Source organism: Bactrocera neohumeralis, chromosome 2 (assembly GCF_024586455.1).
Source record: "Bactrocera neohumeralis isolate Rockhampton chromosome 2, APGP_CSIRO_Bneo_wtdbg2-racon-allhic-juicebox.fasta_v2, whole genome shotgun sequence".
NCBI classification, from domain to species: Eukaryota; Metazoa; Arthropoda; class Insecta; order Diptera; family Tephritidae; genus Bactrocera; species Bactrocera neohumeralis.
Window position 1 is genome coordinate 83,475,121 of NC_065919.1, and position 16,636 is coordinate 83,491,756.

At 35.7% G+C, this 16,636-nt stretch overlaps 2 protein-coding genes across 4 annotated transcripts in view; both read right to left on the reverse strand.

Annotated features, from left to right (window-relative positions):
- Positions 1–214: 214 nt before the first annotated feature.
- LOC126759983 (uncharacterized) lies at positions 215–731 on the reverse strand. The gene is made up of 2 exons (XM_050475295.1): positions 651–731; positions 215–548 (listed from the first exon to the last, which is right to left on the reverse strand). The coding sequence occupies exons 1-2, from the start codon at positions 655–657 to the stop codon at positions 328–330; spliced, it is 228 nt and encodes a 75-aa protein (XP_050331252.1). The 5' UTR covers positions 658–731; the 3' UTR covers positions 215–327.
- A 2,923-nt stretch (positions 732–3,654) lies between these two features.
- Positions 3,655–16,636, reverse strand: part of LOC126759930 (choline O-acetyltransferase) — an 89,765-nt gene continuing 76,783 nt past the window's right edge. Inside the window, exons 3-10 of one of the 3 annotated variants that reach the window (XR_007667124.1) lie at positions 14,614–14,786; positions 13,738–14,541; positions 13,544–13,666; positions 13,396–13,453; positions 13,187–13,330; positions 12,916–13,119; positions 7,824–9,660; positions 3,655–7,729 (exon numbers count right to left, since the gene is read on the reverse strand). Coding sequence is in view for 2 of the 3 variants with exons in the window: in XM_050475153.1 (XP_050331110.1) it covers positions 9,445–9,660; positions 12,916–13,119; positions 13,187–13,330; positions 13,396–13,453; positions 13,544–13,666; positions 13,738–14,541; positions 14,614–14,786 (1,722 nt within the window). In the remaining variant the exon portion in view is untranslated. Of the gene's footprint in view, positions 9,661–9,832; positions 10,100–12,915; positions 13,120–13,186; positions 13,331–13,395; positions 13,454–13,543; positions 13,667–13,737; positions 14,542–14,613; positions 14,787–16,636 lie in introns of those variants that run through there. The other 2 variants (XM_050475153.1, XM_050475142.1) reach the window with 2 other exon arrangements.

Genomic DNA, 16,636 nt, shown 5'->3' on the forward strand with positions numbered 1-16,636 from the left:
AGGCCAATAATGTCAATATCATCGGTAAAAATGGACGATACAAATATAGTAGAAACAACAACAGGAGGCATTCATTTTTGGCAAACACTTATTTTCGTCAGATTTTAATAAATAGAAATTCAATAATACTTTATTGCAGAGTTAATAACATAACTAAACTATTAAATAATAACGCATTTGCGAACCAAAATGTATTCTCAGTAAAGAAGTGCTCTTGTTTTATTTAAATTTTTTTTCGCCTGTATGCTTTCAGAATCTTTTTACATCATTGTATTTAGAACAAAGACTGCAAATTGTAAAGGCAAAATTTTGTGAAGATATTGCGGTTTATGCTTTGGCGGTGGTGCCATACAGTGCAGACACGGTTGAAGTTGGTGCAGCTGCGGGAGTTACGGAGACACTCGGTGGACCGTCGTCAGTGGTTGCGCTATCCAAAGTTGGCGCTGTCGGTTGCTCCGTGGGTGCAGTGGGACCGGTATAAGTTTGAGCAAAAACGGATGATGCCAACAATAAAACGGATAGCATAACGCTAAAAAGCACTTGGAATACTATCAAATAGAAGATGAAGAGAAAGTGAAGTGATAGTGTACTCTTAATAGATTCTTAATAGAAGTGGAGAGTGTATACTTATATAAAATCCATCAATTTACCTTTCATTTTGGATGAGTTTGGCGTTCGCAGATGTTTGGGATACAATTTCGTTCAGTATGATTCGTGGAATACATGCCTTAAAGGCTTTACGTGCCTTTTTATACGCAAATATTAAATATTTTATCTAATATGAGAAATTCGTGGAAAATATCAGATTGCCGATAAAGTTTTAATTAAACAACAGTCCGTTTGGTAGGCGCCAAATATTTACATAGATATATTTCACCGTTTTAATTCAATGAATTTATCACAGATTAAACATATTTATGCATATATAGTATGTACATAGTAATGCGGTATAAGCTCTTTTTTATTTATTTAATTTAACAATTTAAGATTTATTGTGCGTCGTTTTTTTCAATGAATCCTAATTGGTTAATAGATATAAAGCTGCTTTAAGCTACTTGCGATAATTGGCCAAATATTTCTTGAATTACACATAAACCGAAAAAATAAATACTTTAGAAAAGTAAGAAGTGGCTAAAGTTGGGTGTAGCCGAACGGTATACCATTTACTTTTACGATTCGGAAGAATTAATGGTGTGTGTAATATTTCCATCTATCCGCCAGACTGGATTATAAAGCATGTTTCTAAGTGATATGTATATATGTATGTTAATTGTATGGTATATTGTAAAGTAGAATAGCCAAATAACGACGTTTTGTTGGCGTGTCACATAACCGTTAGATGCACTGAATCATTCTACTATATGCAGCATGTTGCGAGAGTTTAAAAATTAAGAAATATATCAAAAGTTGCTGCATCAATGAATGACTTTGATCTATATCTGCCACTTTTCTCCCACATATGTATGTATATTCATTCATGGTTTAGTCGCTTAGCTTTGTACATTATACCTGTGACAGACATATGGTAACAACACCATATAACGAACGAATACCAGATAAATACCAGATGTGTTAACAAATACCAGCATTTTATCAACAGAGTAATATAGTATTTCATTTCATTGTAAAGGGTGATTCATTGCGAAGTTAAAGAATCTTCAAATTTAATCGGAAATATTTATTATCATTCGAAAGTCAATTCTCTGGCATTTATTTTTTGAAAATTATCTCTTTCAAATGTTGGCCGCGGCTACGTCTCAGATGGTCCATCCGTTGAGTCCAATTTTCGATAACTCATTCGAGCATTTCGACTGGTAACTGGCGAATGACACGCGTGACGTTTTGATCTAAGGCCTGAATCGCAGCGGGATTGTCCACATAGATCTTTGACTTTACATATCCCACAGGAAAAAGTTTAACAGTGTGATATCATACGATCTTAATCCAATCGACTGACCCAAAACAAGAAATTATCTGCTCAATTCTCTCAATAAATTGACTGATGATGTGTGGGAAGTGGCGCCGTTTTGTATGAAACCAAATTCCGCCAAGATGACGGACTTCAATTTCAGGCACCAAATAGTCGTTTATCATAGCGCGATAACGGTCGCCATTGACGGTTACCTTCTCACCGGCATTGTTTTTGAAGAAATATGAACCGATGATTTCACCGGCCTTCAAACCTTACCAAATCGTTATTTTTTCTAGATAAAATGACAGCCCTTGAATCTTTTCAGATTGCTCTTCGTGCCATTTGCTTCTTTACATGCCCATTGAGCTAGAAATGGGCCTCATCGCTGAAAAAAAATTGACTCGAAAACGTCGGATCTTCTTGGAAGAACTCATAGAGCGAAGCGATGTCGCTTGGAAAGGTTGAGCGGCTTCAGTTCATGCACAATTAGGGGTTACACATAGTCTCATAAAGTTATAAGTTATAACGATCCGAAAACATAGCGTTCAGAGTTGTATTTGCGCAAACTTATTTTAGTATGCAATCCAACAACAAATTTTTTAAACTAGTATAAAAATTTATGATTTTATGATTTTACGATGCTTTATGACACGTTGTGAGTACCCCAAATGTATATTGTACGCTTTCAATTTACGATCTCGACGTCAATTCGAGTTGTTGAGACAGGCGCTGAATCTACTGTCCATAGTCTTCTACGCTACGTTTACTGTATTTTTTTGACTGCGTGCTGGACTTTGTCTATTCGGTCGAATATTTTCCAATAATGAATGCTATGTCCAAGATGGGTGAAGGTGTGCTGAATAGTACGCTCAGTAGGCCGATTATGTTGACCATAGGTTAAGCGAAGCGTGCGAAGCAGTCCGTTATTTCATTGTAGTATTTCAGGAACACAGCTATTAGAGTGCCTTAAAAAAATTAATTGGGGGGTTATTATTAGATGAATATAACTTGGTATCTGCAATGGATGAAATCGGCTCATCGTGCTGTATAAAATATGGTATATAATAAATATACACAAATACATTTAAACAGGTTTTGACTCTTCCGGGTTATTAAAGTGAAGTGCTATTAGCTTATGGAACGGTTCTTTTTCTTCATCTTTACTGGTGTAGACACCGCCTACAAGGTTATAGCCGAGCTAACAACAGCGCCTCAGTCGTTTCTTCCTTTGACTATTTGGTGCAAATTTGAGCACCCAGGACCTTCTCCAATTGACCTCTCCGAAAACCTTCAAAGTTCCAGGGTTCTCTGGGACGGTTTAGGTGGGTTAATAAATACTAAAGGTTACTTCGTTGTCTAGTGTGTAAACTTGGCAAGCTAACAATCAGAATTTGTGCCGCTGCGAGATTCTTCTAGGCCAGAGTGGTTCTCTGCACTACTTATTCCGGGTTCATCTCATTGAAATTACGGGTGCTTTGATTGTACACTATTTAAAAGGTTTACACGTCCTGAAACTAAATATTTTGTTCGATGCCAAAAAACAAATCGTGTATGGAAAAAAAGTGAGGAAATCCTCTAGGCATTTTCTGCCTAGCTGTTTTCATACTGTGGTAGAAACATATCGGTAGACAGATTTTTGGCGAACCTAATGCGGCTTTAATTAGTTGAGATCTTTTATTACCCTTATTGCCGAGATCAGCCCTACCAAGTAGACACTTTCAAAATGGCAATAAAAACAAATATTATGGTTTTGTAGATATATATTTTATTTAGTTTACACAAAACACATTCATATATGTAAATATGTATTTATATAAGTAAATGGGTAAATATTAAACAATTGAGTGAAACATAACAAATCGAATGGAAATGTGTGCAACATGATACAATACATAATAACATCATTGCCATAATTTTTTTTGTTAGGATAGTGTGCCTTGCACACGCACTAATAATTTAGAAATAATTTAACTTTTAGTACATTTAAACTTTCAACGCTTAACAAATTAACTCAATAATATACACAGTTTCGATTAGTTTTTCACAATATACATACTTATGTGCCCGCTTACACATCAATTTTCACTAAGTAAAGCAGTAACAATGAACACAATAACAAAGAAGTTCTTTTAGTCTAGATTTTTCACCTTTTGTACACATACGCACACATATGGTACATACATATGCAAATAAATTGGCATTTATATGATTTATTTTATTGTATATATTTTGTTATAATTGTTATACTCAAAGTATATAGTAATATATTTATACAAGCATGTAAGCATTTTCTATGTAAACTAAATTCTATGTCATGCGAATACTTAATCGCATGTAATACATAAATAAATATGCATGTAAATGAAAATGTGCTTGATAACCGCAGTTTTGTAATCTAAATTGAACGCTTTTTCTTGAAATTCGCTGCGTGAGTTTTTCTAAAAATTGCATTCCATAAGCGTAACTTCTATACTGGGCACTGCCGACTCAAGAAACACTTGTAAAACATGGCCATTGCTTCTTGCGCAAATTGCCTGATTTGCGACATGGAACCGGAAACCCCAGAAAACCTGATTCTAGATTGAAGCAATTTGTAGAAGCAGGTTCAAGGTCCTTGAAACCATCTGCGTGGACGGGGATCACAACACTTCCATCGAGCCCAGCAAACTCCTGGAATTATTCAGAGTGTTGCCCTTTTTGATCATATGTGATATAGGAGAGGACGCAATAGACAATAGGTCGCAGTGCGAAACCTCAATTATTTTCTATATATATTTAATAGAAAAAGAGAAAAAGCGTTAAGTTCGAATGCACCGAAGCTGGAATATCCTTTACAAATAAAAGTTTTCAGTCTACTAACAGAAACAGAAAACGAGGTCTTATTTTTTCCTGCTCTTTTGACATTTCTCTTCTGTAAGGTTTGCCATTTCATCATGGAAAGATCTACGATTCAACAACTGGTTAAAATTATAAAAATTTACTATCGAAATTCGGAGTCAGTGGCCAAAACTTTAAGAATTACAAAATATTCCATAAAAGAACTTGATTTGAATGGTTAATTTGTATGGCAGCTATATGCTATGGTAGTCCGATCTCAAAAATTTCTTCGCTTTAGACAATATTTCATTTCAAATTTGGTTTCTTATCAAATAAAAAAGTTTTCCTTACAAGAACTTGATTTGAATATTCGGTTTGTATGGCAGCTAAATGTATGGTTAGGTTCGGTTAGTCTGGTAAACAATGAGCTAGGCCTTGACCAGTTTTGGTTCTTTGCGATACCAGTTGGAGTTCACTAGGTCATTGAGGACTAGTAATCCTTTAGGATACCTGCGCTTAAAGCGGACTTCAACAGACTCTGTGGACTCACTATCGATACTTCTACCAGTGTATCATATCATGGGGACCTCAGATGCTTACAGCATGGTCTTGCCAACGGGGAAAAAGCGCAGAAGAGATGTTTCATTGTTTCCCTGGTGCCTTGCTCTAGACATTTCCTGCAGTCTTCTCAATCTGTCAGCCCCAACATTCTATCGTGTGCCAATAGGAATTTCGTTGACTTCTGATCTATCGCTTTACACATAACTTTTGCTGTTATGCTATAGAATATGATATCTGCGGTTTCTGCAATTCAGGATCTTGTTGGGGAGAAAAGGACGTATGCAAAATTTCAGATCGCTATCTCAAAAACTGAGGCATAGACGGACATGGCTAAATCGATTCAGATCGCCATGTTGTATTATAATCTCACTTGATGCATTGCAGTTTTGTCTTTGAGTTTCAAATCCAATAGAATAATGACAAGAACGTTATCAGCGATTTAATAGAGAAACTAACATAAATAAATAGTTCTTAAACAACTTAATAAGTTAAGCTCTAATCATTACTTATTGCCACCTGAAGCCGGTTAGTTTTGTCTCTTTTTAATACAGGGTTATTATATGCACACATTAAAAAAAATTGCTTATGCTTTGCAAACATATAAATAAATACACATACACACACATATGTATGTATGTATGTATATATAGTGTCCATTGATGAACCATGTATAACAATAAAATTTATATAATTTTCTGCAACAACAGCAATACGTATACGCATTTCAACATAATGTTTCCATATTACCATAATATATTCTTTATAGTTTTCAAATTCAACAATTTTTAAATTCATCAACTACATACACATTACAACAATCTACCAATATAACTGCTAAATGCATAAACACATTTTTGCTTTAAATCATTTTTTCGCTGCATATTCTAAAAGCTTCTTTTTTATATTTTACTATATTTTACATATATAAATGTATTAGTATATTGTATGCTGCATGCATAATTGCATACTGATATGTATTAGTTCATTTCAAGTCTATAACAATTTGGATATGTATATATATACCTGTGTTCTCATGTACACACGCTAGTAGTCGGCATGTCACATACACATATTTCTAAAGCTACGAAGTAAATTATACTAAATGTAGGGAATTTATATTTGCCTGTGGTGTTAGTTGAATATCATATAAATATAATGGAAATCAGTAGAAATTAATGTTCATATATACATTAGCATATAGTAACAATTCTGATCTTCAAATCTACCCAAATTAGTTGTTTTTTCCTGCAGGGTATGTATGCGTCAAACGATAACGAAGCAGAAAATCTTTGGTGTAGTGTACTTTTAGGCTCTCCCTACCCTAGAATACCACAAAATTTGGGAAACCCAATACTATTGTACCAGCAGTGGAAGCTGATTATGTATTTAGAGAGGAAAGGTGGTAATTTAATTAACAAAAAAAAAAGTTATAAGCAGTTGAATAAAAATTTTCAACGTTTAAACTGCTTTCTTAACTTAACAAGAAATATATAATACAACAAAAAGTACATACTACTTTTTAGTAAAAGATGAAGCAATTACTATGTGGGCGGAACATTTTTTTGTCTTTTGTAAGGACTCTATACTTGTGTAAGAGTACTCAACTTAACTGGAATACCAGCCGAAATTATTAAAACTAATGCTTCTCGGCTCGTATATGGTTGTATTTTAAAACATCTATACCATTGAACCACTGTAAGTACACTCTTAGCCTTTATCTTCATCTGCCAATATTAAAATAATACTGATGCTTCGAGTTTCGATTCTTCTAATTTCATTTATGCACTGCATACGAGTATTATATAACAAATATATAAGTAAATATGCACATTTGTGCTAACAAGCATCAACCAATTTGTGCCAAATATATAGTTTAAAAACATCTGCTTTGTTAGGTATGTATGTATATGTACAAATATATTTATACATATATTATTTTTACTTGTACGATTAATTGACTCTAGGTTAGTAGTACATGCTTCCTACTTTTGTTGACAGATAACGCAATCATTTCCTTTAATATACATTTGTTCAAACTGCTTCGTATAATAATTTTCTTTACTTTTGGTAGAACGTATAGAAATATACTTAAGTGCATATACATATATGTGCTATCTGATATAAACTTAGATTTATTGATGACTCAGATGCATTATTTTTCCCCCGAAATTACGTTTGCAACAAAATGTCATGTAAAAAGAAAGAAGTTATTCGGAAGCATTCAAAGGTATTGATCAAAATTGTAACAATATTTGTACTCATGCTACTTTTGCCTCGATTTTCTCAAATGTTTCTACTTCCATTGGAGCATTACAATGGAAAAAATGTCGTACAAAAAATTTGTCTCAAATTTTGTATTTCTGACCGAATTTCGTGTTCGGAATCGTTGCGAATGTTGGAAAATGCCAACGGAGATTCAGTTTCAACAAAAACACAAACCTACGAGTTCAATAAATTTGTCTCAAATTTTGTATTTAAATGTTGTAATGTTGGAAAATGCTTACAGATATTAAGTTTTATCAAACACACAAACCTACGAGTGGCACAAAGCCTTCAAAGACGGTCGAGATGAAGACATGCCTCGTTCTGGACGACCTTTGATCCCTTCAACTGATGAAAATATTAGAAAAGTGAGGAATATAGTGCTTGAAAATCGTTAGACAAGTGATAGAAAGAGTCCGTTCGAATGAAGTTGGGGGATATTTTGGGTATGAAATGCATTCTTGCTCGACTCGTCTCGATAAAGCTCAATTCTCTTCAAAAAGACGTAAACAGGTCTCTTTGGACATGCTTGATCGTGCGTATTCCGATCCCACAAACATGGACAGCATTATAACTGCCGATGAGACATGGATTTATGAGTTTGACATCCATACCAGTCAATAATAGTCGGAATGGAAGGAAAAAACGATGCTCATTATTTTTTCGATATTTGTGGTTTGGCGCATCATGAATTTGTTCCAGAGGAACAGGCGGTCAAGAAAGAGTTCTATTTAGTCGTAATGAAGCGTTTGCGCGAGAACATCCGTCGAAAACGGCCGGAATGGCTTTCAGAGCTTTGGGGTCGTATGGTTTCGGTATTAGTGCAATCGGCGATTGCTAAGTGAGATAAAAATGCTTGTCGAGGTTTTCGTCGAACACATTTTTTTTTGCTCTAACCTGGAAATTTATGTTTTCGGAAAATATTTTCATTTATATCTTCATAATATGTTCAGTTGTTCATAATATATTGTCTTTTGATGAATTTGGAAAATCGAAAATATGGCATTTCGAGCGATGAATTTCATGAATACAGGATTCGGTTATCTGTGGATTGTAGCAATAAAGACTTACACCACATTAGCCTAAACTCTTCACATGCTGCTGAGATGCCGACGAGTGGTGTTGAGATGGAGTTCTCTACTTTGGAGCATAACGGCACAACTACTTGTGGTGTATTCATTTGTATATATTCATATGTATGTGTATATTTAGTATATTGTGGTAGAACCGATGTTTTAATGCTCTGAGTATTATTTAGTCGTCGAGTTTTCTGGTAAATCAGTTATGTAATATGCCATTGAGTTGGTGAAAACCATTTCTTTCTACACTCAGCTGCAATATGCTTATATAAATGTCGATCTATATGACAATCAACCATATATAGGTATATTTAATTTATTTCTTTCATTTAATGGTGGTGTCCCTTTTATTTAGCAAATGTCTTTAAAGGCAATCATTTGCTACTAATTTTTCTTCAACGAAAATAGTTATTACTTGTGCATACACATACACATATAATTGAGATCTGCTTACCCTCACTCTGCCCTACGATAGATATAGTATATATGTATAATCTTTATATTTTTCAACTAACAATAAGATTTTCAACAGTTTCATAAATTTCTCTAGTACATACATACATATAGATGTATATTATATATGTGTTTATGTATATATATATATAACACATTGTATTTAGGTATAATCTGTGTACATTTAACTAATTTCAACGCAGTTCATTACAATGTTAAGGTACGCTTGCTGATATGTATAAGTATATTTGTTACTTTGTTGCTTGCTATTTGCTATTTAACGTTTGTTCTTGTATATTAGCTCGTTACCAACAAACCACCCGTAAACTGTTGTTGGCACGACTCTTTGTCGCTTATGCCTCATTTCGTTTGGTCCGTTTCATCTTTCATGAGATCCTTCATCATGTCCAGCGACTCCTTCAGCGATTTGGCGAAGCGCGTGGTGCTTGTATCCTCACAGGAGAAAAATGCCGATATACAAAATGTAATATCATCGGCATGTGGATTGTAGGAGCAGCCATAGCCACGTGGCGTTACAGCGCCATAACCCATGAAAGCGTCCGATTTGGTAGCCACCTGTTGGATTATTTGGAAGTATGGTGAATTTAAATTTATGGCAAACGCTCAGTTACTATGATAGGCACATGTATTATATTATTATATTATGTATTAAATATATACTATTATTTTATATTATATATGCATATATATTCTACATAAATATCTTTGGCATATATGCAGTTATAAATACATACATAGAAAGGCATGTGCAAATTTTGTATGTAATGACAAAAGACTTACACTGTCTTCTAACTATTTCTATATTGCAATTACATAATAGGTAAGTAGAGGCGTGTGGCTTCCATGTTGTCGAGTGCGCTGTGCTCTAGCATAATTTTAATGGTGCAAAGTGAACAAATAAAACAGTGCAGTGCTGCTCGGTGCGGTGCAAGCGACATATACGTATATACACACATGTGTGGTTTTTTAGATTCGTGTGTCCTTGAGTGTGAAACTGAAATACCAAAGTACAGGTGTACTCAAAAAAATGTGCGTATTAATAAAATGAGATCAGCGCTTATATAAGTTGTGCTTTAAATACTGATAAAAATTGTTAAAGTATAAAATACATATCGTCACATAAAATGCAAAATAGCCTAACATCACTTTTCATAAGTTTACAGGGAAGGAAAATAATAGAAACCACTCATAGTGAGTTTTGGTTATAAAATGGTTCTATATTGGTTATATCAGTTATATACATTGTATGCAACATGATGTAGTGAATCGTAAGCAATAAAAAACTCAATTTAGATTTTTTCGAAGATACGTTGTTTTGCATTTTATGTGACTATATGCACATCCAGCGGTGAGGACAAGAAAAACTGAGTTTTTGTGAAGGTATACTATCTTAAAATATATAATATAAAGTAATTATTATGCGCATTATAGCTTTTTTAACAAAGATTTTTTAAAAATGTTATTGGCGGATTATTTATTTGAAATAAAAAAATTGATAAACCGGGACTTTGTTTAATTTTGTAACCGAAAGGCATACCTAATGTCAAATAATAAAATGTTTTTATTTTTATTTTTTGCATACTTCGGTAGAAATATAGAATAGGCCTTTGAAAAAAACACAATTAATTTTTTAAATATTTTTTTAGTTACAGGCTAAGGTCCAACTCCTCAATTCAGATATCAGTTATCAGTTCAATGAGTCTATCAATTTATCTTTAAAATCATTTTTCTCGGAACAGCATTTTTGGAATTTGCGGCAGGGATGGCCAGAGACGACCAGAATTTTGGGTAAAAATAAACTTTTTTAAAACGCCACAATTTTTGATTTTTTTCGCCCATATGATCTGTACTTTCTAATTTTTAACGAAAGTGAGAAAAGTCATACGAGTGAACAGAAACGATTCCTCTCTCTAAGGTAGCCAAAAATCATCCTTTTGAAGGTGAACTAAAGTGAAAAAGCGAATCATCCCCTCAGGGTTGTGTGCTGGGTTTAAAAACGCCTCCAATGAAAATATCAAAACAGCTTCGGATGGGAGACCCCTCTTTTGTTGACGACCATTGCAAACGTGTTAAGGATTACGATTTAAGGTCGTGCGCCTTAATTGAGAAGGTGCCGTTGCCCAGCTGGCTGATGTCCTCGTAAGAGTAAAGACTGGCATTACCTCGTGGTGGGAGAGAGTCTTCGTCGCCGAGTTCTGGCATTCGCCCTGGTGGATGAACGTCTAGCCATAATTCGCATCAATGCGATATTCTTCAACATATCGCTGATTTGCGCCCACACCCCGACGAAAGAGAATGACGATGAGACCATAGATGTCTTCTATGAAAGCTTGGAGCGCACCTATGCCAAAATCGTGCTTGGCGACTTTAATGCCAAGATGAACAAAGTAGGTATCTTTGACACAAAGTCTTCTTTGAAAGAACGATATCTTTGACACAACGGTCGATAAATTCACCTCCATGATGAAACATCCCAAAATGGGTTGAGGCTGATCGACTTCGATCATGTTGTGATAGACGGAGGATACGTATCCAAAACTTTTGACGTGCGTACGTTTCGAGGTCCTAGCATTGACTTGGATCACTATCTTGTTGCAGCAAAGATACGCACCCGCCTCTGTGCAGCAAAAATCTTCATTAAATAAACCTAAGGAAGGTTTGATGTCGTGAAGCTGCAATCACAACAAACAGCCGAATGAGCTTCTGCTCAACTTGTACTCCCGCTCTTTGAGAGCACTCATCAGCAACTCGGTATAAGGGAACTGTGAGACGGAATTTCCTCCTAACTAAAGTGCAAACGTTACGGTTTTCAGAAAATGCGGCGAGAAAACATACTACCTACTTGAAACTTTACGATCGACCTCAACACGAGCGGGAAAGGATACATACCGAGAGCTGAAGAGGGTACCGAGACGCATTCGCACACAAAAAAAGAGAGAGGCCGAAATGCGTGAGTACGAAGAGCTTAACAACTTAACAGTCAGGGTTAATGCTCGAAAATTCTACGAAAAGATGCGGTAACTAACAGAAGGTTTGAAGACCGTTGCATACTCTTGAAGGACCCTCAGAGGTGATCTCCGATACTCAGAGCATACTGAAATTATGAAGGGAACACTTCTTCAGCCTGCTGAATGGCAGTGAAAGTATAACAACAGAAGATGGTGAACCCGCGAAGAAGTTTGAATTGCAATTAAACGTCTGAAGAAAAAGAAAGCGGCGGGGGCCGATGGATTATCGACCGAGCTATTCGAAATTTAAGAAATATATTAACTTCTACGTGCGCTATTAGATTCCATAATTGGTGTAATAATTGTTCTTTATTTCCTATCGCCTATCTGTCATATGTATGTCCGAGTCTTTAAAGTAAACGTAAATGCGATCGAGTATGCGGACGTTGATATGGTGGATTAATGTTAGTCATATCGCTCGTATCGCCACTCGAAGGCTTTGACGACCTCTAAGTAATATCTACCGGACAAAACGCACTCTTTTTTCGTATCTAGAGAATATCTACTGATGATGAGATTACTTTGGTTTACTAATCGAAGAAAGTTTTGAGCAATTAACCCCTCCCAAAAAAATCAATGTTTCATATGAAATTGGTGAGAATTTTGTAAAAGACTGAAATAAAGACTTTTAAATATTTTTTTATAGAAGTTTGTGTATTAAAACAATTTTATGTATGACGTTCAATTCATTATAAAATAAAATAGTTTTATAAATCTTTCAGTGATTTATTAAATAAGTGCAAGGCTTGTGGGAACAGAAGTGATCACAGTTATGAAATAATGACATCAAAAGTAGACATACCTGACTTGTGCTCAACAAGAAAATATTGGCAGTTTGAAACGTTTCATGGTTGAAAAGTTCGTGCACCTGACCGTTGTTGAATTCCTTACTGGCCTCACGTAAGCCCAACAATGGTATATCAATGCCATGCCCTAGTATATTTTGAACCATAATTTCGGTTTGACGATTGCAGGCAATGCGGAAAAGTTCCTTGAGCTTATCTTTCTATTTAAGAAGATAATTTAAGTGAAGATATTGATTAAGTTTTGCTTATGCAGACTTCAGTGCTTACGTTATAAATGCTGAATTTGACTTTACGCGCATCGTCGTCCTCGCTCTCACTCTCCAAGGGCACATTTGCGCCTTCGCCCTGGCACATGGCTGTGGCCCATTCCAGTGCCTCTTTGTGGGAAGCTCGTATGCAGTCGACTCGACCCTTAAGGAAAGCATTTTATATTGAGAGAATAAATAAAATTAATAAAAAATTATGCGTTTGCTTACCAACAAGAATCGCCTAGTGGAAGCACTCTCGTAAGTGGCTACGAAATGACCATACAATCTGTTTCAAATGAAAAAAAATATAATTTTAGTAGAAAAATTTTAGCTTGTATTTTCTGGGTGTAGTAAAATTAGTTGCTTTTGCTCTTACTTGAAATAGGATAACTGTAGCATGAGCTGCAAGAAGGCATCCGGACTGCACTTGCATTGCTTGATGAAGTTTTTGCCATAACCTTTGTAACGGTACACATACAAATCGAAGTCTCCAATTGCCCTGTAATTGCAATTATTTCAAGTGTATTTGCATTATATATTTATCGATATTTCCCACACGCTACGACTTACTTGTCCACTGCAACAGCGGCCTGCTTAATACGTTCATCCACTTGCGGTGTTATGACCCACGGTATGCGTTCGGGTGTCGGGTCCGACGGTACACTATTGCATGCCGATTGCTTTTCTTCCATACTTTTATAGATTTTCTCTATGACATTCACAATGGCATCGCCCTCGGAAAAGGAATGCTCGTAGTTAATACCCCAAGTACCGTCGGTGCAGATGATTATTTGTAGGACTTTGTCGAACCAACGATTAGCCGAATTGTAATTGCTACCGCCGCCATGTATCATTTCGTGCAACATATTCGTATCATCGCGATCACCCACTAAATAGCCTGTGGGCGTGGCGCCAGTGAACGTATAAGCATTGAATGTATTCGGTAGCGGTTCGTCGATGCATAGCATACACAGAGCTTTCTCAATCAACATAATACTATTCTGATTGACTTCATTCTCCAGCAGTAAGTTGCGGTTTGTGGCCCAACGTGTGCGCTCCTCGGCAGTAAGTAAGCCCACCATTGGTGGTTTAGTTGGCAAACAGGGTGCATCGCTGAGTACATACAAGATATTTGAAGCGATTTCAGTCTCCGATATTCGGCCGCGACTACTGGTTTTCAAGTTAACACAATACATCTGGTTGCGACACACCACAATCACATGTTCGTCGCTTTTCTCGCCGCGTTCTGCTAAGTACTGTGTGTCCCGTTCCAAACCAGGTCTGCGGCATGAACCTAGCGGTCGGTAGTATTGTGCCATGCATAGTGGTTGATTCTTCTCTCGAGAACCCGCACGATCGATGGGTAAATTGCCGCTATGCGTGAATTTTCACAATGTTTTAATGCTTAATTATATATACAAATTATTTATATATATCGTTATTTACCTGTCCAGTAGTTCCTTATGCTTCATGATGCCGCTCAATAGGTGTGCTGCAAAGCGTGCCACGTCGTGCACCGTTGTAAAACGGACGGGTGGCATTGGCATGCCGGGATTTGAGTTGATTGGCAAAGGCAAACGAACATCCATGTACATGTCATTTAGCCAATAATTGTAAGCCTGCAAAAGAAAGAGCAATTTTGGTACCAAAGATGGTTTAGGAATAAATTATGTCAGTAAAGTGCAGAGACGTGGCTTAGTTCTCCATTAGTAGAGGCATGTTAATTTAATGTAGATTTTAACTATTGGCACTGATAGAGCTACCCCGTGAGAGTTTAGTGGCATCAGTTAACCGCTTTATACCACGTTATCAAATTGAGAAAAATTATTCACCTCTACTTTCCAAATAACGGTATATGTCACCATAAAAAATTCGATAGCTCTTCGAATAATCAAACCAAATGATCAAGATATTTTCAAGCCAGTTGTCAATGATATTATTAATCGTCAAACGGAATAGTTGAATTGATCATGTCACCATTCATTGTTGGGGTGAATTTCATACACAAAACTACTAACATTTTGAGGACTACGAATTTAAGTTCCCCAGTTTTTTTTTAAAAATTAAAACTAAATAACTAACTCAAATCGGTTAAAATTTACACCTAGCACCATAATCTTGAAAATATATTAGCATATTTAGTATGTTTGTGATTCATACTTAAATTATTACTAAAGATGTATCCACTCTTTACTGGGCAACCGGTTTTCTCTCTACGGTCCTGCCGTTACCCATTTCTGGTGCCGCAACGTTCAGAATGTTGGAAAAGGCCTTCGGCGATAATTCTTTGTCGCGAGAAAGTGTTTTTGGTTAATACAAATTATTCAAAGAGGGATTCGTCGTCAACCACGGCGGTCATCAATATCAACTGACGATCAACACGTCAATAAAATAAACGAATTGGTGCTTGAGAATCGACGATTGATAGTCAGAGATCTTACTGACATCGTTGGCATATCGGAAAGATCAGTGAAATTTTTAGAGATCATTTGGGCCTAAGAAAAGTGAAGGCATGATTATTTCCAAAATCACTAAATTTTTTTTCGAAAAACTGTTGAAACGTATTATTCCTGGCAATGAGTATTGGATTGATGTTTACGATTCGGAAACAGACGATCAATCGGCCGAATATCGTGACAAAGATGAGCCAAAGCAGAGAAAACCATTTCAAAGCAGGTCAAAAATCAAGGTTATGTTGGCAGTTTTCTTCGATTGTCGAGGTGTGTACTCCGAACTCCTTCCGACCGGCCAAACATTCAAGAAGGAATTCTATTTGAGTTTTATGCTTTTATGTCTTCTGGCTATTCAGCAAACTCAAACGACTGCTGCGGTGAAAAAGTTTTGAGACAATTGAAGACATTAAACATGAATAGCTAAAGTGGGGGCCAAAGAGGATTAATTTGAGAGGGACAATATAGATTACCGGAATGTGGTGTTGAGATTGGCGTTGAAGATATAGTAAATAGATAAATATTTATGCTTAGAAAATGCTTTTGGAAATAACATCCAATTTGGTACGAAACAAATGTTTCTTTTGTGGTAGTACGAAAAGGTTTTCTTTCAACTGTGATAATTCAGCAATAAGTAAAAATTTATATTTGAAAATGTCATTAGAAACATTTGTAATTGGCGTAATTTAAATTGATAACCGACAATTTTACGAATCTTTCACATAATGCTTGTTCAAAATACTCAAAAATGTTTCACAATGTCATTGATCTTCGTAATGACGATCATTGTTTCTATTCGATACCGCAATTGATTGATGTTACGATAAAAAATATGTTGTTAGATGGATTTCTGAATTCATTCAGAAATAGGTGTGGAAATTGAGGAGATAAAAAAATATTCAATTAAATATAAACACTAAAAAACTTGTATTTTACATTTTTATGTTTCATCTTGTTACTGAAACGTCACTGGCCTGACAGGAAGATCGCAGTTCTAACGAAAAATCTCTCTTCTTGCC